General features: G+C 28.4%; 1 protein-coding gene across 1 annotated transcript in view; it reads left to right on the forward strand.

Annotated features, from left to right (window-relative positions):
- pio (zona pellucida domain-containing protein piopio) overlaps positions 1 to 22,305 on the forward strand; it is a 122,395-nt gene that overhangs the window by 46,300 nt on the left and 53,790 nt on the right. The window contains exon 3 of the mRNA XM_075362710.1: positions 18,494 to 18,545. Coding sequence (XP_075218825.1) covers positions 18,494 to 18,545 — 52 coding nt within the window. The remainder of the gene's footprint in view (positions 1 to 18,493; positions 18,546 to 22,305) is intronic.

A 22,305-nucleotide genomic window follows, 5' to 3' on the forward strand; every position in this document is an offset into this window, starting at 1 on the left:
GGAAGACAAAAAATATCATACCTCTTTTAATAGGCACAGTATCTAATCGGTTGAAAGTGGTCGTTATTCCTCAAATTATTTCCTAAAATTTTTGCTTGAAACAATTTTTGGTATTACCAACCCTTACGGCAAGGGATGACCAAAGTTTTACTAGAATTGTAAGAAGATGAGGCTTGTCTTATGCTAAACATGTGAAACCTTTTTCACACGCGACCATTGTATTGAGTAAATTTGAAGTTTTTCTTAACTTTAAGGTGAAAATGTTTTTTATCTCCTACTTAGCACCGGTAAAGTCTACCTCCATCTTCCGGCGTACCGAAAGGGATTTTTTTTTTACTTGTAAACGAGTTCTTCAAAAAATGAATCGGTAATAAAAGGATGATTCAGTTATTTTGTCTTCAGTAAATAAAGAAATTCACTTACAAAGTTGTTTTTAGATTTAGCGCTATAATAAAATGTGTTATTAATTGAAGGTTTCTTTGATGGCGGTTTTAAATCAATTATTGTATTTCAATCATTAGCAATGAAAGGAATCTTTTTTAAGTATAACCTTACTTATCAGATCGAATCGTTGGAACGAAAGATTTTTTTGAAAAAAAGATCTTTGACAGATCCAATCCTTTTATACGAACGGGTTTCCTTATTAAAAAAAAGAGACTTTTTAAAGTTTTTTTACATCTCTTATTAGAAAGAATCCTAGATCTTTTTTTTTTTTTTTTTTTTTTTTTTTATAAAATACCTTTTAATAATACCTTTGGATCAATTTTATATTTTTAGTTCCTTTGAAATGATTTTATTATTTCGTATATTAGTTATTATTTTGGGACTGTGTATTTAATTTGGATTGAGATAGCTGTTTTACGAATACGTAAACATCGAACTGAAAATGTATTATTTCAATAATCTACCGAAATAAATTTATTTCATTATTTATAAATTTTTAAATCTGGCTGTTAATTATGATTTAAAATGATATCCAGAAAATAATTGTACGTCTAAAGCGGGAAAAAACGATTCCGGGTTCGACTGTTAGTTCACGTTTTCTTCCGATTTGCTTTAATGAATCTGAATAATTTTAACATTTCAATCGTAAATTTTATTTTATCAGATGTTAGATTTGTTTTCTTATTTATAAAAGAATAAACTAAAAAGGGAATGTGCATGAGCTTAAACATATCAAAAGAATGATGACATGTAAAAATTACTAGAAGGTTATCAAAGATACTTTTTTTTTATATTTACTGTCTTTTATTTGTACACTACACATTCCACTAATTTAAGTTCTCTTTAACATTATACTACGATTTTAATTACCGATTTCCTCAAAAGTGACGCAGACAACTCTTTATGTAATTTGTAGTTTACGGCATAATTTTATTGACGATTTACTTCGACGCATTCTTATTACAGCGATTGATACAACTACTTTTTTATTATTTTCTGACTTTTATATATCATTCATAATGCTAAAATAAATACCTTTTATGATATTATTTATATCTATCTTTTTATATATTCTATACCTTTTTGTATTATACCTTTTCTTATAGAAGGAAGTTATTTTTAACCTACCCGTAAAAAACTTGTTAATTTAACGAGAGTTATTGACAAAAAAATGATAATCCGTTGTTAAAAATCGCTTAATAGTAACATTCTATTTTTTTTTTTTGTACTTAATTATACAAACTTTTGTGTATTAATAAACACTTCAAATAAAATATTACTTCTATTAACATATTGGAATACTGTTATTAACGGTTGATTAAACACAGGATAACTTTCATTAAGAAGAATATAAAGTGAAACTTCTGTAAACCGATCAGGTTTTCGATCTGTTATCTGTGACAAAGCTTTGAGCAATTATCCTTGTAATGAAATGAAATATAAAAACTAAATATTACTTAGAAAATTAAAAGAATTTTTAATACAGCATATTGAATTAAGGTAGATGTGCTTAGGCTGTAAATTAGTAAATATAATCCTATAACTTGTGATTTACGAAACAAATCCTAGATGTTTTAATTAGTTGTTAATTTTATAAAATTTTAAAACCAGAAGGGAATTACTCCGGCGTTACGTTTCTTTAGGCCGTAGAATCCTGAGTTGTGGATTTTTGATTCGCTCAATATTTTATCTATTGTTCTAATTATTAGCGTAACATCCAAAATCGTTTGAAGCGTGAATTAGTTGTCGGTGGGGTCGTTATGGAGACTTTAACGACATAAAAAAAAGGTTTCAGCTTACCTTTTTTTATTATTTTCATTTTATGTAGAATAGTGTCCGTTTTCCAAAAACGTATTTCTGTTGCGTTGAGCGAAACTGAAATCGTAGAGAAAGAATCGAGTCATTTGGAAATCCCTATGTGGGTGTGTGACCGATATCTGATGTTGAAACTTAAAAAAATAGTCTGAGCCATTTTAATAATTTCCTTCTCCGAAGTTTGAAAATTTGTCTTTTAACAATGGGTTTAAAAATGAACCAAATTTTTTTTACTCCTATGATTGTTTGATCATAGATAATCAAATTATCATACCTTTACGTGGAATTAAAAATGTTTTTTAATAAATTTATTATCTTACAGAGATATCAAGTTAAAAATATATTTCCTTACCTTTTCAGTATTTCAGATTGCGAAGTTTAACTAATTTTTTTTTTTATCTTATCAAATTCATTCAAATTAATAGTGTAATTTTCAGTGAAACATAGACTTTTTTACTATGGAAGTTAAAAAACTTTTTTTTTTGTTTATAAATATGTAACTTTAGCATTTATGTTAGAAAATATTATTTAAATTCGGTTAACAGTGAAAGGTAAAAACTGTCCGGGGTTTCCTAATTACTTAGAGGAACAATTAGAACGCCAGATAATAAAGAAATAGTGATTTATTGCGATACCAATTATTTATGATTTAAATAAGGTTTTCTCAATTTTATTATGTAGGCAGAGGAGATCCGGTTTTATAATAAACTACAAAAACGCGTTGACGGGTTTAATAAGAAAAAATAAATTTAAAAAAGTTATTTCTGTGTGAGGTCATGGAAATATTAGACGTCTAGAAATGTCAAGGTCGACCTTTATGGTTCGTTAACAACAGTGGAAGCCCAAGGTCCTTGTGTAGATGACTGTGATGTCATCCCCCCGAACATTTGCTTATACAAATAATGATCATAAATGAACAGACCGATAATAATCTTTGAATAAATAACCTTGTTGGTAATATTGCTGTGATGGCAGCATAATTGTATTCTACACCGCTTAAAGTAGCCTTACTTTATCTCAGAGTTTACGTTGCGTAATCAATTCCTTTGACTTCACTACAAAAGCCAAAGAGTAATTGGAATATAACAGAAGTTTTACATAAATCCGTAAAATTAGTTTCCGAAATACGTATATTTTTTTGATAGCACGAACGCATTTGCCATCTTTTACTGAATGAGCTATAGCATCTAATAAAGTTATATGTTACATGCATTAGTACTTCTTACGAGATACACTTAGTTTCCGTTTAACAAAACCCCAAATTTTATGAGGAAAATTATTCGATACCATGATCAAACTTGTTATTTAGAATAGACGTGGTATAATATTAACTCAATTAAGTATAGTATAATGATTATATGACAGTTTTAAGGGTTCTTATAATTATTTATAAATTAATATCATAATATATTTTTCAATAATTTATGGTCCATTTCTTTTTTTTTGTACTGTTCCATAAATTCATTCATCAACTTTCTCTACTATAACTTTATTCTGACACAACTTTCCTGTGTTAAGATTAATAATAATGTTCAAAAATAAAATGAAGTTATATTTTTAAAACCTGTTATGCAAATTCATTATAAAAGGATTTTTAATTCGATTTTTGTTAGTTTTTAACAAAACAGATAACTTTATCAAATGATTTATTGATAGAATTTGGATTCGACTCGATCGAAGTTCGTTAGGTAATTAAAAAAAAACAAAATCATGATTTAAGTGGCCCATTAAGATTTTATGAAAATCACTAAACTGATGATGTGGGCCGAAAAAGCCCACATCATTTATTGAAAAATTGTTTGATTATTGTAAAATGGTTTCATAATGTAAAAAACTTTAATTTAAAAAATTAAATATTCATTAAAAAAAAATAAACAGATAAAAGTAAGGAAAAATAATGGAATTGAGTTGTAATATCTCCGTTTAAGAAACGGAGTGAAGTGAAATAATTTTAGGATAACTTACGCCTCATTCAAGGACAATTTCCCAATTTAGTCGTAAGCCTACGTATTACAAACAACGTTGTGGGTTGTGACGAAATGTTTTTTCTGATAATTAATTCTAAGCCCAATGAATGTTGTACAATCCATAAAAATTGTTTTATTTTATGCTAATTTTTTCTCTTGGATAACTAATATTACAATATTAACTTAATTTATTCCTTTGCTTTATATAGATCTTGACAAATTTCTCATTTCGGTTTTCATTAATATTTTAGTTAGAAAAGATTCTGTTTTATATTAATTTTGGCGCGAATACTTATACATAATAAATCGAGTTGTTTACAATATGTATATACTGTAGATACAAACATATATCAATTAAAAACTCTTTTGGTAGCTTTTAAATACCGAGTGACACAAAAAGGACTTCACCACTTTAAAAGCATATAAAAATTTATTGAGATAACTTACAGATTCGATTGAGGTCTCATTTCATAGAAAAATACATCGAGTTTGTTACCTAACATACACTTTGGTTCGATATGACTTTTTGTAATGCGATATACAAACCACCTGAAGTCGATTTCATTCCAAACTGTAGTCAGAAAGTCGGTCATTAGTTGCCTCTGCAGCTGCGGCATTAATTCGAAGTCTTAACTCAACAAAATCTGCTGGCAAAGGTGGTACATAAACTCGATCTTTAATGAAACCCCACAAGAAAAAATCTATCAGAGTAAAATCTGAAGCGCGAGGTGGCCATACAATTGGACCTTCACCGATTCACCGACCAGGGAATTTAGTATTAAGAAAATCTCTGACTTCTAGGCGGTAATGAAGTGGTGCTCCGTCTTGCTGATAGTAATGGTGTCAATCTTGATCATCATCGTCTAACTGAGGAATTAGACAATTTTGAAGCATGTCCAGATAAACGATACCATTTCCGGTTGCCTCCTAGAAGAAGAACGGACCGTTCTGTCTGGAAGAAGAACAATCTGTCTCAACAAAGGTTTGGTGCCAAGAGGAAATTGTACGCCGCCTACTAGGAGACTCCCTACCGTACTCTATGAAAATTACGTTGAACTGCAGTTGCTGACTGCCAATAGAGAAACCAGAACACACAGCAAGCACGTTCCGCACCAGTAAATATATCCATTTTCAACAACATTGGTGACAGCGCTGGTGGCCGAATTCGAAACTAATGAACTAAGCGAGTCAAAACTTGATGTATTTTTCTATGAAATGAGACCTTAATCGAATCTGTAAGTTATCTCAATAAATCTTTATATGCTTTTAAAATTGTGAAGTCATGTTTGAATCACCTAGTAATTTAGACTTACTAAACTTTTTTTTATTCTTTATTTGAGAAGGAAGCGTATTAAAATAAAAAAGAAGTGTGATATAACAATCAGACTCAATTGAGACTCAAACTTGGCTTTCTACATAATTTTATAAATCCATTATTGTCACAATAATTAAGATTTTATTTTTTGAATTTCTGTTCCAATTCATTATAGATTTTAAAATGACCTGACAACTAATCACAGTGTGAATATATTGGAATGTTGATTGTATCTAACTTAAAGAATTACATTATCGCTTTTTATATTCATAAATAAAGGTTTATCTCTGAGTGATGAATATATAATCTTCATTCGAGAAAAATTATTCGCAAAATCCTGAATTAAAAGTGAAAATTACTTTTAATAAAAATAGATTTTGAACGGGTGGTGTGTTTTAATTAAAAACATTTTTCTATTTTCGTTGTATCTGTGAATTTGCACTATTATAGTCAGGCAGCAGATACTCCTGGCTCTTTTAAAATAATCATTGTATATCTAGAAAAAATTTAATTATTTCTAAATTTGGTTTTTGTTTGAACAACTTTCTTCGAGTTACGAGTTAAAACACGATGTTTTAATCGGTGAAAGAGTAGGTGAAAACTTCGTTTTACACTAACAGTAAAATAATATGTATTGTAGACCGATATAGTTGATTGTCCGGTTTCGTTTTGCTAACACGCAAATACTATAGTTTCGCTACCAGCTTATCGGGTAGCATGTGGGATGAAATGACACGGAGCGATGCGCCGTTTTTAAAAGTAACCGTCTAAGCTCGTCCACTTACTCACTCGTGCGGTTGATACCCAGGCGGGTTTGTAAACGGTCACTGACCGCAACAGCTGAGACGTATTGTTCGCTTATGTTCATGATGCAAGATGCATCTTAAGCTATAACGACAGAATACACTGCCGTAGTTGTTACCATCATCGCTACCGATTGTTTATTTTCTTTCGTAATACGCCAACGCTTGAAATACAAATGTGGTCGAACTGAATTAATTTCAATTTGTTGAAATCGATTTCATTATAACCATGCGACCCAACAACTGATCATTAGAAAGATTATCGCTTCACCTCAGATTGAAGCAATTTAATACATATTGAAGAAAAAAACACGATTTAAAAACATCTTTCCTGTTTAATTAATTCGTAAAGTAACTATGAAATTTTATTCTATGCGACATTAAAAACATCCAATATGACCTGTAAATCCAAATGTATTTCATGTCTCTTACAGATCGGGTAGAACTTCGGGAACTTTTCCTAGCTAAATTATGATATGAAAATTTACCTCGCCGATTGATTCTTCATTATAAGAAAGTACAACAAAAAAATTAACTTCTCCAGCTCATCTACAAGGCAGGTCGTAAGTCGAATAATTTCTAACTGTCTATGAATGTTTTTAATTTTTCCCTATATTTTCTCCCTTCTTTAAATCTACTATATAGTCTGGTAAAAAAAGAAATCGTTCCCGAGATTCTTTGAACGAGAAAGAAAAGGAAAATATTTTAAAAGACACGGATTTAGATACATGAATTCGATTTAGACCTGAAATATATAAAAAAGGTTTGGTTATTCACAATATAAATAAAAAAAGGAGTGAAACCTCAACTAGAATATTTAAAGGTTCTAATTTCTGTAGTTTCTGGTAATTTATATCCTGGTCGATTACATAAAATCTAAAATGTAAGTATAATGACAAAGAATATGTTGAAGTTTCCGCTAAAAATTTATAGAAAGTTTAGATAAGAATATTATTAAGTTTTGTTAATCCAAAATTTAATTAAAATGTTTAATCTTCTTTGTTGCAATTTTCGTTTACAGTAAACATACATGTGTAATACTTCATTTATTCGTTTTTATATAATTTATTTGTTTCTTGTATGTTTTTTTTTTATTTATTATATCTGTATGTTTATTTCCTAGAAGTTTCGTCATTTAAATTTAATCTCTAAAAAAAAAAAAATATTTCGCGTAATTTAGATAAAGATTTATACGAGAACACTTTTTTAAACTTCATTTTAAGAACCCAAAAACAATTTTTATTAAAATAATTTACTTTTTTCGAATAAAATTCTATGATATCGACTACCCTTTCGAAATTACTGACCGAGTGTTGATTATGATGTTTTACTTAAATAATAAATTTAAAATACTATAAATAATCTCAATGTAATCGGCCTCATCTTCTTTTGTGAAACGGTATTGATAAATTTTTTTTGTGGATTCTTCAAAGTTAATCGAGTTTGCGATGAACTTTACTCGGTTTCAGTAACTTGACGGCTTATATAGATTTACAATTTAATGAATTTGTGTACAGATATTTTATTTATAGAACATAAAATTGTAAATAGTTATTTCTAGCAAGTAATTAGAAGAAAATGTACTTATTTTAGTACAAATATTGTATTAACCCATTATTAACTTATAAGTCCACTTTTAATTCTAGAAAATTAAATAAACATTTTAAACTAGATAAATCCCAAGGTAAGTTATCTGTGACGGCATAGGTATATAAAATAATGTCGAACACCCTGTCCTAATTAAATTCATGGCTTATAGAAGTATATAACGTTCAATGCTGTTACGTAATAGATATTTGTAACACTAAAGTTTTAAGTAACCTTTACCTGAAAATAATTTATACATTTTTATTTCTATTTTCACCATATTCATCGAAAACCATTGTGAAGTAAACATACCATAATAATAATCGCATTAAATTTGCTTTCACTTTATTCTTGTTTCGTTTTGTTATTCTACACATTACATATTTGTTTATTTAAAACTAGCTGTTTATGTTTATTACTTTCGAATATGCATGAATTATACGCCTGTTTTTAGCAATTTTTTACACTGTAAAATGAAAAACCAGTTAAATATCCCCCTCCTACACTTTATACAATATAAATAAATAAATAAGCAAATATGAATATATCTTTGTTGTATTTTAAAAAAAATTAAAGGTGTGTGTGTGTGTGTGTACAGAATAATTCTGAACTACACCACAATCTCTCGGGAAATGATTCTATAACTAAAAATAAGAAAAAAATGTTCGAATAAACATAGGTCAAAAAACGCTTGGTTAACGAGTTGCGGCTAGCGAAACTTTCGCCCGGATTTCGGATCCACCAGTAATATGCGGTTACATTGAATTTGACGGGGCATAAATTATGACGCAAATTTGGTGGTCCTATACGTTTTGTGACCTGAAAAATAAATAATAAATATACTATTTTGTGAGCTCGCCGGGCTCAAGCTGGTCTCGACGTAGCACAGACTACTGGATCTTTTTTTTTTGAGTACATCAGTTAATTTTTGTTCTTGTTCGGTTTCATCTTGATTTTATATTATACTAGTGTATGAATTGAATTTTGAAGAAATAAAAGTTCAAAGTACAAGTCCCTGTTTGAATTTTGAAAATAGAAAATTGGTTGCGAAGATATAACAATATTTCCGAATAATCGTGATATTTTAGATCGAGAGTATACCTGATTCATGCAAAAGTTAGCCTTAAACCTACTAACAAATACCCCGTTTGAATTTCGAAAATCGGTCGATTGTTCGCAGAGTTATTATATGATCACCCCATGGCACCTCCCAAAACAACGCCCCAGGGACTCCCCGTTCCCCGTTTGTTACCAGTTGATGTGATGATTGGTCTAGCCTCGCACGAGGTAATCGCATCACCTCACCACTCTGGCCTCAAACGCAGTCCCCACGAGAAGCACATTATTATTAAACAGAAATTTTTCAAATTTATTTAATATTATTTTATTTTATTAAAAGTAGATCTAATTCTATTATTTTTGTAATATTATTCATAAGATTCATTTGAATCATTCAATTCAAACCCAGCTAACACAGTGATAAAGGCTCACAGTTCACAGTTCATTAAAGTTTGTACTTCAACCGGCAAATCTCTTCTACTACATAATATATATATATATATATATATATATATGCACACACACACACATATATATAGCCTGTGGACAATCCCGGTAACGTAAGGATTCCAACGCGGGGTCATACATCTAAATCGGTTCGCCCGATGAGCTGCTACGGTGGAACAAATATACATACATACATACATCTTAAATACACTACACTCTTTTTTGGGCAGTCGTGAAAAAAGAGTATATTTTGAGAAAACTTTCATATTTTATCGCAAATTGTTTTATGAAAATTGATAGAGGTTTCGATGTTATGAGGAAGAAATGATTGAAACAATCATTACTGTTCTTGACTTTCTGAAATTCAAGTTAAAATGATTTTACCAGATGTAATAAAAAAATAAACAGTAAGTTCCTTTCATTGCAGTTTAAAAAAAGTAAAGTCTTTTTAATTATGAATTCATAAAAAGAAGTTAAAGTAGTCTGTTAATAAATCGAGTAAAATAAATCCGAATTCAAGGTAAACAAGAAAAATTTAAATCCTTAAATATAAATTCTTCTTCTTTTTTTTATTTTAAAATCCATTAATTATTGAATCATATTATTTAATTGCTAATAATAAATTTAATTAAATAAGTTTTTATAATTTGAAACAGTTACTTAGCCTAATTATGTAGAAATATTTAACCTACTCTATCAATCATTAATAGAATTAATTATAAAAAAATTTAACATCGATTACTATTATTATTATTTTTAATTCTACAGGTGGTTTTATTATAATTCTAAGATCTTATTTATTAAAGTATAGATTAAAAGTGAATTACTTATTTATTTTATTAAAAGAGGAATAAAATAACACTAATTGTGTATACGTAAAAAATTACAAACTTTTCAGAAATCATATTTTTGTTAACGTATTTCGTCTCAAATGATCATAAATGTAATTAAAAAACTTTAACTATTTTAACAAAATTTTAACTTAAAAACATTTTGAAATTTATAATTTGTAACGAAATTTAGATACCATTTGTACCCTGATAACGCCACGTTTCTCACTACTCTCTTCTTTCTTTTTTCCTGTTATATTTTTTACCAAAAGGCAAAATTCAATATTTATAAATTATATAGAAAAAATTAATTTCAACCTCAATATGATCTTACGCACTACACGATTTAAGAAAAATTATGACATTAATTCCTAATATGCAGAAGATATCTCACAAAATTTTAAGTCATTAAGTAAACTCCTTCCTGAGATATAACTGAAATAGAGGCGAACTCAGATATATACGTATATACAAGCATACAAACATAAACACACATTTTTATAAGTGATTCGTTTTCGGATCTCGACGTTTCATGGTTTCCTGCATCAGAAAAAATAGTGTGTATATATATATATATATATATATATATCCGTCATTTCTGGCACGATGGCAATACTTTCACTCTATTATATTTTATCAATACCCCGGAAAATAAAAAATGCTACTATACAAAAAATTAATAAATTTTTAATTTACAATATTCTTTGATTACTAAAAGTTCAGCGGAGAATTTCAGATGAATATATTTGTAAAACATAAAATTCTGTATCTTTAACAGGAACAGAAATTTTAGGCATAACAAGGAGGAAACGTCTATAAATCCAAGAGACGTAACAATATGCTGAGTACGGTTAAAAATGTGTAATTTCCGTGAATGAAACATAAACAAAAAATTAATTTGTTGGGAGTTTTCAATTAATAAAATGGAAAAATCAGTTCTGGAATATGAGCGATTAAGGTTTCCGTAAGGATCTTAACTTTAATATGAAATCAATTTTTTTTTAATCCTGTGTAAAAGAGATATTTTTTTTAAAGTAGAATTAACGGTCAAGTTTTATCTATATTTTTTATTATGTATTAGATAGGAAGACATAAAATAACTATACTATCAAACACCTATAGAAGCAATTTCTATAATCTAGGTAACTGGTCTGAAAAAAATCCCTTTCGACACGCCGGAAGGCGGAGGTAGATTTCACCGTTGCTAAGTAGGGGATAAAAAATATTTCCACCTTAAAGTTAAAAAAAACCTTAAATTCACTCAATACGACAACGGTTGCGTGTGAAAAAAAATTTCACGTGTTTAGCATACAAGTCCCATCTTACAATTCCAGTAATATTTTGGTCATCCCTTGCCGTAATCGTTGGTCATATCAAAAATTATTTCAGACAAAAGTTTTAGGAAATGCTTAGAGGACTAACGAACATATTAAAGCGATTCGATACTGTGACTATTAAGGGAGGTATGATTTTGTTGTCTTCAAAATCCCATTTTTTCAACTCCCTGGGCCAATGGTTGGTGATATCAAAAAACTTTACTTAGATAATTTTTAGACCCTTATCCAAATAATAGTAGGAACTTTAAACTAATTCGTTATTTTACTTAATAAGAAAGTTATAGCAATATTTTTTTTTAAAAGCTCCCATTTCCACCCCCAGGTCCGATTTTGGCCGTTAACGAACTCGACTGATATTTTGGGACGAGTTATTTTTAAGGAACAATTTTCAAGTGATTGGCGCAAAATTACGGCAGTTATCATGTCCACAAGAAAGTCAAATATATATATATATATATATATATATATATATATATATATATATAAATGTGCATATAAACATTTGAGCTGACGGTGGTTTTGGGGTCTGGTGGATGTGAAACGCGAAGATATGTCGAAATTTTCCGGAAGGAGAATCATGGTATCCATTACAATATGTAGCTTTCCTATGAAATTTGCCTAAAAGTGTGGATGACTCCGCGTTGGAATTCTTACGATACCGGAAGTGTCATTTGTTATATAAATATATACATATATATATATTTATATAACAAATGACACTATAAATTTAAAGAAAATGAAAAAAATGTATCGTCTTTTTTAAAAATAAATAAGTCGTCTTTAAATAACTTCCATCTCAACAGTTCATTCGAACGATTCGGAAATCTTATCTCATACGTGTGAAGTTGTCTTACTAGTGTTTTAACACGGCTGCCTAAAATGGAGTATGATGTATTTACGGTATATGTATGTTTGTTCTACCGTAGCGTCTCAACGGCTAAACCGATTGTCAACTCGCACGCTGTTTAATTTTCCTATATTAAAAATTATCCAGTATTATTAAAGAGCAATATTTTTTTTGGCAGTCGTATTATTTTAATTTTTATTTGTTGTTTATGTTCTTAGGTCGATGCATTCATTATATCCAGTACTACTCTTAATGGTAAATATTTAATAAAACGTTTGAATATCAGTATATAATGCAATAAAATACTAAATTTTAATTTATTTCCATCTTTTAGAAATCGAGTAAAAGTCAAGTATAATATAAGAAAGTGCTTTTAAGTGAGGAAAAAAATCAAACTTTAATTTAGTACAGAAAATAAAAAATTGAATCTTCTGTTAAACATTTTCTAAAGGTTTAAAATACTTATAAATATGTGTATGGTAAAAATTCGAAAAAACCTGTGGTTATCGATATTTTAATCCGATGAATCGATTAAAATCAGTCGAAAAATCTGAAGTATTAAGATTCGATCTTGAAATAACACATATGTTGCGTATTAACACAATAATCACGACATTATAATAGATGACATATTAACTACATCTGTCATAAAAACGGAGGTCGTAATAAATTTTCTTCACAAGTGAAACAATCGTTTCCATTTTTTCTTTCTTTAGCAAAAGACATATTTTATTTTTGGCGCTGTCTGAAGCCTTCAATAACGGAATATGTTAGATGTGCAGTTCATTATTGAAATATTGTACATACTGAATTAATTATTATTTTTAAATTGAAAGCAGTTATATCTTTAATAATACGCAATTTTTAAGACGTAATTGGTGAAGCAGGGCCTACTCTTCGATAATAGGAACTCACGAGTTACTCGGAAAATTGCGTAATGGATTTACAAAAAATAAATAAATTAAACCGCAATTACACTGCTAACAAAATGCAATTAAGGAAATTTGTAATAGTTCTGCTTTTATAACTCAAAAGGAACGCATGCCGATTTTAATGACAAGAATTTACATTTCTTAACTGTAAGTAAACAGTTAAGTTATTCTACTTAACGGTTAATTGTTTAAAATTTTTGTGTTTTTATAATTAAATTTTTGTATTAATTTAAAAATCTAATTTAAGAATATTATATATTATGAATGAATTTTAATATTTTTGTGTCGTTTAATTAACGAATATAATTTTTTAATTTTTGTTTTGTTCATTTTTTCATAAAAAAATAATATATTAAAATATAAAGCCTATTAAAAAAAAATAATAATAATAAAAAATTATTTCACCGCATAGACCTTCCATCGTTAGTTAAATGTGTTACAGGCCACAAACGACAACCGCTCCGCTATTTCGTAAGATATAAAATTTCCTGATTTCATACATTTTTATTAGCTACATTCCATTTTTATTACTATTTACTTATTTCTTTCAAAATTAAATTAATTAAAATTAAGAGCGGAAAAATAAACATTAAATTATGTAAATAAAAGTATATACTGTTTTTATAAATTATTTATAATTGTATATTTTTTTTCAAATTCTAAGAAATTTATTAAATACAAGTCGCATGTTTGGGTTCAAAAAAATACTTAATCCGTTAATATTTTCTAATGAAATTTAACAAAGGAATAAACCGGTGTCGCAGTAACTTCATTGAAGTATAAGGCTTACTCTAAAAACTTTTTCTCCCCGTAATTTGAACAAATATTTATTAAATTTTTTCTTTTACCAATTATTTTTCTTGTGGGACAGTTAAATACAATGCTCTTGCTCGTACTTATCCTTAAATTTCAATTCTACAAAATTTGAGGTTTAACAAACAAGCTATGTTTGTTGGTCTTCCGCAAAATTGTTTCCCACTTGAAGACTGCCAATCGCAATTACCCCACTGATTTTTATAAAACTGAAACCGTGAAACAGATAATAACTCAAATTACATTCAACAGTCCAAGTTGAGTACTATTAAATTTTACTTGTAGTCGCCGACAGAAAGATGAAAGTAAATATTATTTAATGTCATAATTTTTGTTCAGGTTATTCCATTTCACGTTTAACACCCTATTTTTGTTGTAAAAAAACACAACAGATAGTCTGAAACGGTTTTCAATGGTATTTCAAATGGTTTATCGTTTGATTAAATTTTCACAGTTGGGTAAAATGACTTATTCATTATTATACCGCAACGACTACAGTGCATGTAAATACACATTTAAAAAAAATTACACAACAATTTAAGTTTTTTATCGATCGGTCCGTATTCTTTGCTTTTTTGTGTCATTTTCAACGAAACTGCACGTAAACAGTTCGGATATTGGATTTAGTAAAAAAGAAAAAAAAATTTACGCAGGATAAATAAATTGTACAGGATAAATTACGTTACAATAAATAAACGTTTGCTATAACGCAAGAAATGACGGAAATTGCCTGTTCAGTAATAATAAAAATGGTGCAGAATTTGGTAGATTCCGTTTGAAAGCATCTTTGAATTTGTAAAAATAAAATACGTTATAAAAATGGATCTCTATCGATTTCATAAAAGAAGTATTTTATTTCACACAAAAGAAATATTTGCAGCGAGTTTTTCTTTATTATAAAATTGGGTGAAAACGACAGAATAAAAAATGTTCAGTTACGTCACGTGAAAACAATCTGGGATGTACTGCAAATTTTATATAAATTTTTTATAACTTAGTTTGTTAATTTTTTTTTTTTAAATTTGCCTTAATAATTTTAACGATTAGGAATATGTTTTTTGCAATTCATAAAAATAAAAAAAGTGTAAATAGATTTAAAGTATTTTATCATAAAAAAATTAAATGTAATTTAATTTTGACAAACAAAAGGTAACAGCATTTTTTCGTTTTAATTTTATATACGTAATAATAATATTCGTATATATATATATAAACATGACGTTACAATATTCTACTTTACTGGTGTTCAAACTACCTTTAAAGCAGGCTTGTTTGTAATTTTTTTAAGATATAAAATATCTCTGCGTTTTTTTTAGATATAAATACACATGATTCAAATTCTATATTTGTTGATTTACGTAATCTTTATTGTTCATGACTAATCTCATGCTTATACTTTTCTTATTAAAAGAAACATACTTTCCGTATAATTTTTTTGTGCTAATACTATTGCTACATAAAAACTAAACATAATCAAATCAGTAATATATATATATATATATATATATATATATATATATATATATATATATATATATATATATATATTATTTGAAATGAACTTTATAAAAGTAAATATTCATATTATATTCTTCACGGTTTTAATATTATTAGAGTAGGAAATGTGCAGATTCTGTTAGTCGGAATAATGAAATTAAGTTATATTTTAAAGCGTGTTAAATTTCTTTCTTTTATAGATTAAACACTTTTTAATGACAAAAAAAGAATAACAATAATGTTCTCATTTTTTGTATTACAATGAAAAAATTTTATTTCAGTTTGTATTGTTAAAAGTGACAAGTTGAAGGAATTTCAGTATAGGAGTACCGATATATGACCTTCGCTCGCCGATTCTAAGATTTTAATCAATACCGATTATAAAATATAAATAACACATACTATAGATGCCTAGATACATACAGATATTTTATTTAATACATATAGATATATGTATGATTACATATATGTACACGTATTTACTTAAACATAAATATAGTTTCAAAACTGTAACTATCCTCGTTCAACTTAACACGCTCACTCTTTAGCTCATACACGCATACCCGGTCGACACATATAACATATTATTTATGTTTGCGTTATAGCATATTATAGCACAAGCATAAAAGCACAAAATAGCATTTGTTTATAGTGAACGAAGTATGCAACATTATCTGAGAATAATAAATTTTATTACAGGATAATCTTGAAATAAATCTCGACTTTCCTGTTGTAAAAGGTAAAATTTAAAGAATTAGATATGTATAGAATTTCGTAAAAATTGTAAGACCGGTCTTCAACAATTTATTTATTTCACAATGTTCAACTATCTTGGTTTCAAATTGAGTTTTTTATTTCTCTTCTGCCAGCAAAAGTAATTTTCACTATACGCATCAATAGATTCTCGTATTAAAAAAATACTCGTATTCTCATTAAAAAAAGATGTAATATGATTTATGTATGTATATATATATATAGCCGAAAGTTTGTCTGTCTGTTTGTTTGTTCTCCAACCAGCCGACCGATCCCTTTCAAATCTGTAGGATACATTTGTGTTATCCCAGCGAAGTTTTTAAATCATAGATCGAGGTCCTAGCTCCCTTGGGGGTGAAGTTATCAGTTAAAGATTTTCATTAAAAGATAAAGTTAATTTCTGCCACCGTGGCAACAAAAATAAGTTGTGAAGTTTTCCTCGTAAAGGTCAAGGTGTAGTATAAAGTAGTACTTTAGTTACCATAATTCCTCTTCTATCTTTTGTAATTTGGTATCTTTTTCAGGTTTCTATAAATTCTGTATAATTTATTTGTTATTTATCAGTATTATTCTCACAACCATGAAGGTAACGAATTACTGTGGGGGTCCTGGCTAGACGAGAATGGCCAGCAAAGCGAGCTCTGCGTTCCTAAGGTTGGTCCCGGGACTCGCCTGCGCCGATCTGGACTTCGGGGAGCTTACGGGCTGACGGTCAGGAGAGCGAAGCGAGCCCCGACCGACTAATATATATATAAAATCTCTTTGCAGAGTAATTATAGATCTTAATGCAGTATAGGCCTCCTTCCCTATATTGCAACAGCATTAACAAGGACAGAAGAAAATCATCTTTGAATGTACATATTTACATTACAATGAATTATATTCAGAGAGTTGAAAATTTAATAACAAATAGTTATGGATTATCTAAATTGCATTGAACTATGATTTGGAATGCTTGTAAAACTGTAGCTTTACTTTTTTACTATAGATTACTTTTTTAACATTGAATAACGGAGATTTATAAAAAATATAATTTTTTTATCGGTCTGAGAAAAAGAAGGTTACGGATTATAGAAAAAGTTTAAATTTAAACTTTAAAATTTCTTAATTAGATATCGGTTTTAATTACCAGTTCATTCACCCTAATAGATGCCTCTTTCTAAATACTTTCACCGGTATACGCTGGCGTCTACTATTACATACATTACATGACACTTTCCGTTTTCTTCATTTTATCTTCATACCAGAACCTGGATATTGAAAATAACTGTGTTTTATTATTGTAGACCGGTTGAAACGTTATCAAATTAATTACATACAGATCAACTTGTACAAATTACTTTCTTTTTTTTACTTTTATTTTTCTCGGATATATCCTGGAAAGTTCGGTATCATCAACCGCCTGAGTTTATCTATAAAATAATATTCAAAATAAAACTAAACATAATTTTATTCTAATATTTATTTTTTAATTTCTTTTATGAGGCCATTTAACCAAACTCATATAAGTTTTAATTTTCAATAAATAATTTAATTACTTATTTATCGTCTTTTTGATACCGTTGATTCAGTGGCGACATCATGGTCTGCTTCGTGGAAAAGAATCCATCCTCATTTCTAGTGAAAAGGGAGGGTTTCTTTATTTTTATTGTAATTGGTATTCCACCGACTGACTTTAAAAAGTTTGTTATTTATAAGGCTTTTCATTTTAAGCGTAGACTAATTTATCCCGATCAGTGAAATAGTGAACTTTAAATAGAAAATAAAATAATTTTTAAGAATGAGGTGTGCCGCTTTGAAATCGTTATCTGGATCTTTCACCGTTAATTCAAATTATTTTTAGAATAAGAATCGTCAGATGCTAAATTCTTTTAATAAAATTAAGTTTTAATTTTAGTTAGCCGGGGGCCAAAATTTTATTATTATTATTTCGTCATTAATATTAATTTCGTTTATGTAAAATAATGATAATGATTATTCTGTTAAAACTGTTATTACTACTAAAATTTATTTAGATGAATGAGATTTTAATTAAAATATGTTTCAGGTGCTCTTTGTACTTCACTCAAGAGGAGCACAACTGCCAGCCCCTTTAACAAGTAAGTTACGGGTTTATAATAGCATGGATTAAGACAGAATGGTATTCTACCTTAATTAAAAGTATATGAGTATGTATGTGTGTACGCAAGAAGATATTTTAATTATTATTGCACAAACAGATAGATTTTAGGTTTTTGGATTAGGATATATTTGGAATGGATGAGCAGAACCACTTCAACGTTGAATTTTTAAGTGCATAAACAAATTTTATTTTGTGATTCCCAAATATACATTGTATTTTTGTAAAATTGTTATTAATCTCTGGTCTCTGGCTTTAAATATACTCGTTATTACTCATATACTGTAATTAGTTATGAGAAAATAAGTAATTCTAAAGAAGTAGTGACGCTTTTCGGATCCGGTTGTTCTAACAACTGAACTGGACAATAGAGCCTAGTCATTTATTAAACAAAGACCTCACAACTAGACGTCTGACGTCATTAACTTTTTATTTTATTTTTATAACTATACATAATCACATATATTTGTGTTTATACGTAATCACGTTACACGTGATTAATTATTAAAAATATATGTTAAATTATTATAAAGTCATAAATTACTGTTTTTGATTATTAATTTTGTGCATAATTCTATCAGTAAACGGAAATTTAAACAAATGTGTAAACCCATACAATATTTTACTTAAAATATCTTATAAAAAACAATTATAAAAGTTATTATAATACTTGATATAATTTAAATTATTATACGTATTATGAATATGTGTAATGTTACAATATTCTTAACCTCATAAATACAACCCAAATAACGTAAACTTCAAAAACGTTTTTTTAAAATTTTATTTGTTTAGTAATTATTTATTACAATTAAAAGAGGTAAATTTGTAAATTAATTTTTTGCTAAAGAAAACCAGTTTTCTCCAAAGTCTACGAAAAAAATTCAAAAGACCAAATTTGTATTTGGTGACTAGCATAAACCGTTTTAAACAAGCAAAAAAGATTTAATCAATTTAAGAAATTAACATTCATTAATATTTTATATCAAAACATAGCTAATATTTCAGTCAGGATTAAAAAAATATATTCATACTTTAAGTTTTATTTAAATATGTTTAGCTGTTCGTGCTTGATCCTAAAACGAAAATCAAATATGAATAAACAAAAATTTATAAATCGGTTGACACTATACGGACACAAATCAAAATAATAAAATTCTCCATTTTTCTATTTTTCAACCGTTGATAGTCCTGATTTTAACAAATGAAAAACAGCAAAAGTTCAGACGGTCTTCTAAATTTTATTATTCTAAATCTCAATTATTTTATTATTTTAAATTTCAGTATGATCTCAGTTCACAGGGGGAACAAGAACACAGGGGGCGGAATTTTTTACTAGCCGTAACTTAATAACAAAACGTTTTCGGTCATAATATGTTTAAACTTTTTTCCTTATTTCAAACTCTAGAATTAGTTCCAAAATTATTTCCCTTTTCTTTTAAATTACTATATACAGGAAATAAAATTTTAGGACATAAATAGTTAACGCCCTCTTAGATTACCCGCTGGAGTTATATGTCATATAATTGAATTGTTTTATAATTACACCGTTAATAAAATGTTTTGCAGGTTTTTTATGTATGAAATTTATCATTTTTCTTTGAAAATTTGACGTGATAATGTTCTACGTGCGTTTGTATTTAATTTACAGATATAGTATCTGCCTAATTCATCATGACTTGCCACTAATTATCGTAGAAAATGATTATGTACTTTGTATAATAACGATGCGAGTAAAATAATAATTATTTACTAAAATCTTGTTTATATTTTATGATAAATCATAATGTTTTAATAGCACGTATTAAAAATCTGTTAAAAGGTAATTATAATGTTTCTAACTTTACAGTGTTATACCTTTCACAAGCCTATTTTCGTAATTATCAGCCTATTCGTAATAACTATGCATGACTTGTAAGCAAGTGAAAGTCTTTATCTGCTATATCGCTCATTATTTATGAATGGAAAGAGAGTTACTTCTCTCTCTCCCACTTGCTCTCTCTCTTTCTCTCTCTCTCTCTCGCCCCCCTCTCTCTGATATGTATCTTCGTCTTCGTGTACTATATATATATTTCTCTCCTATTTTGCAAATTTTTATTTTTTTGTCCTAATCACATGCGAGATTTTAGAACAATTAAATGTGATTTTTGAGATTTAAATGGTTTATAAAGTTCTATCTACGCGTACTCTTAAAATAAAAATAAAAAATCTGATGTGGACACCACGTGACTTCCTTGTAGCCTATTAAATTACATATACACATTTTTTTACTGCACTTCATTTAAACCTTAACTGGTTAAAATTTATTTAACCAGTACACAGGAGTTCACTAAACGGAATAGCTTAATAATTATTAACTTTTATTTATACGACAACACAGAAATCTGAAACTTTTGTTAATCAGCAACTCAAGAAGAGACGAATAATATTGATCTAGAAGAGTATATTAAGTAACATGAGTTGTAAGAAGCATATTACGCACAAGTGAAAAAAGTTACGTATTTTCACGAGTGCGTAATGTGTGTTACAAGTCGAGTTATCTACTATACCTTTTCTACAACCAGAATCACCTCCTCATAACAAAAAGAAAAATATGTCATTTGAAAGATATTACTTTTTTATTAAATAGAAATAGAAATTTGAAAGAAAGAGTAAGTATTTTGAAATTAATAATTTACAAATCATTCTTATTGTAAATGAAAATAATTTTCAACAATTACTTTAAATTGAATACAATTCAAAAACGTACAGTTAGTACCAACATAATATTGTATTTTATTGTTCTATCAAATAATTAAATAAAATGATCTTTTTTTAAAATAAATATACAATTTTTAGAAGATTTTGCTAAGGAAATTCAAAAATAATACGATTCTAAATTATAATTTTAATTAATATTAAATAATCAGATATATAAGATGCATGGTTATTACCAACATAATATTCAATTATTCTAAATGTCGATTGCAATCAAAAAGGGAGGTGCACAACATGTTACAATAGTCCTAAATAAAAAATGTCAACATTCTACGACTAATCGTTTTTAAGTTATACGAGATACAGACGTCACGCCGAAACTATTCAAAATGAATTCAGGGACGGTCAAAATGGATATTGCCGTTAAAATCTGAAAACCGAAATTTTTGGCGACTGCAATACTTCCTTTACTTCGTGCAAGAAATTAAAACACCCAAAAATATGTTGGAATTTGACAACTTATGGGGTAAAATATACAATATCTTTAATAACATATGACATATGTATCATTAAAAAGGAATAAAACAATTAAATTACGTCAAAGTGGTTTCTATAATTGTAGGATCAGACGAATAGGGCTATATCGTCTTTAATCACGGCCACTGAAGACTGGACAAGAATAGACGGAGGTCATGCACTACGCTTCTCGTTAGAAGAGCTACAGTGGTCTGCGTCAAGAATTAATGTGAAGAAGAGCCCCGGACCAGATGGGATACCAGAGGCTATCACAGAATGCCTAGTCGCACGACATCCATGGACGACGTTAGACGCCTTAAACACCGCTTTGGAGGGGGGTGATTTCCCTCGCTGCTGGAAAGAGGCACGATTGGTTCTCCTCCCTAAACCTGGGCTCCCGCCAGGGGAGGAGTCGACATTTAGATCTATTTGCCTACTAAATACAGCGGGGAAACTGTATGATACCATGACAGCCGAAAGAATTAAAGCTGAGTTGGCAGCGGCGGGGGGACTCTCCCCCAATCAAT

Source organism: Lycorma delicatula, chromosome 4, assembly GCF_047948215.1.
Source record: "Lycorma delicatula isolate Av1 chromosome 4, ASM4794821v1, whole genome shotgun sequence".
Lineage (NCBI taxonomy): Eukaryota > Metazoa > Arthropoda > Insecta > Hemiptera > Fulgoridae > Lycorma > Lycorma delicatula.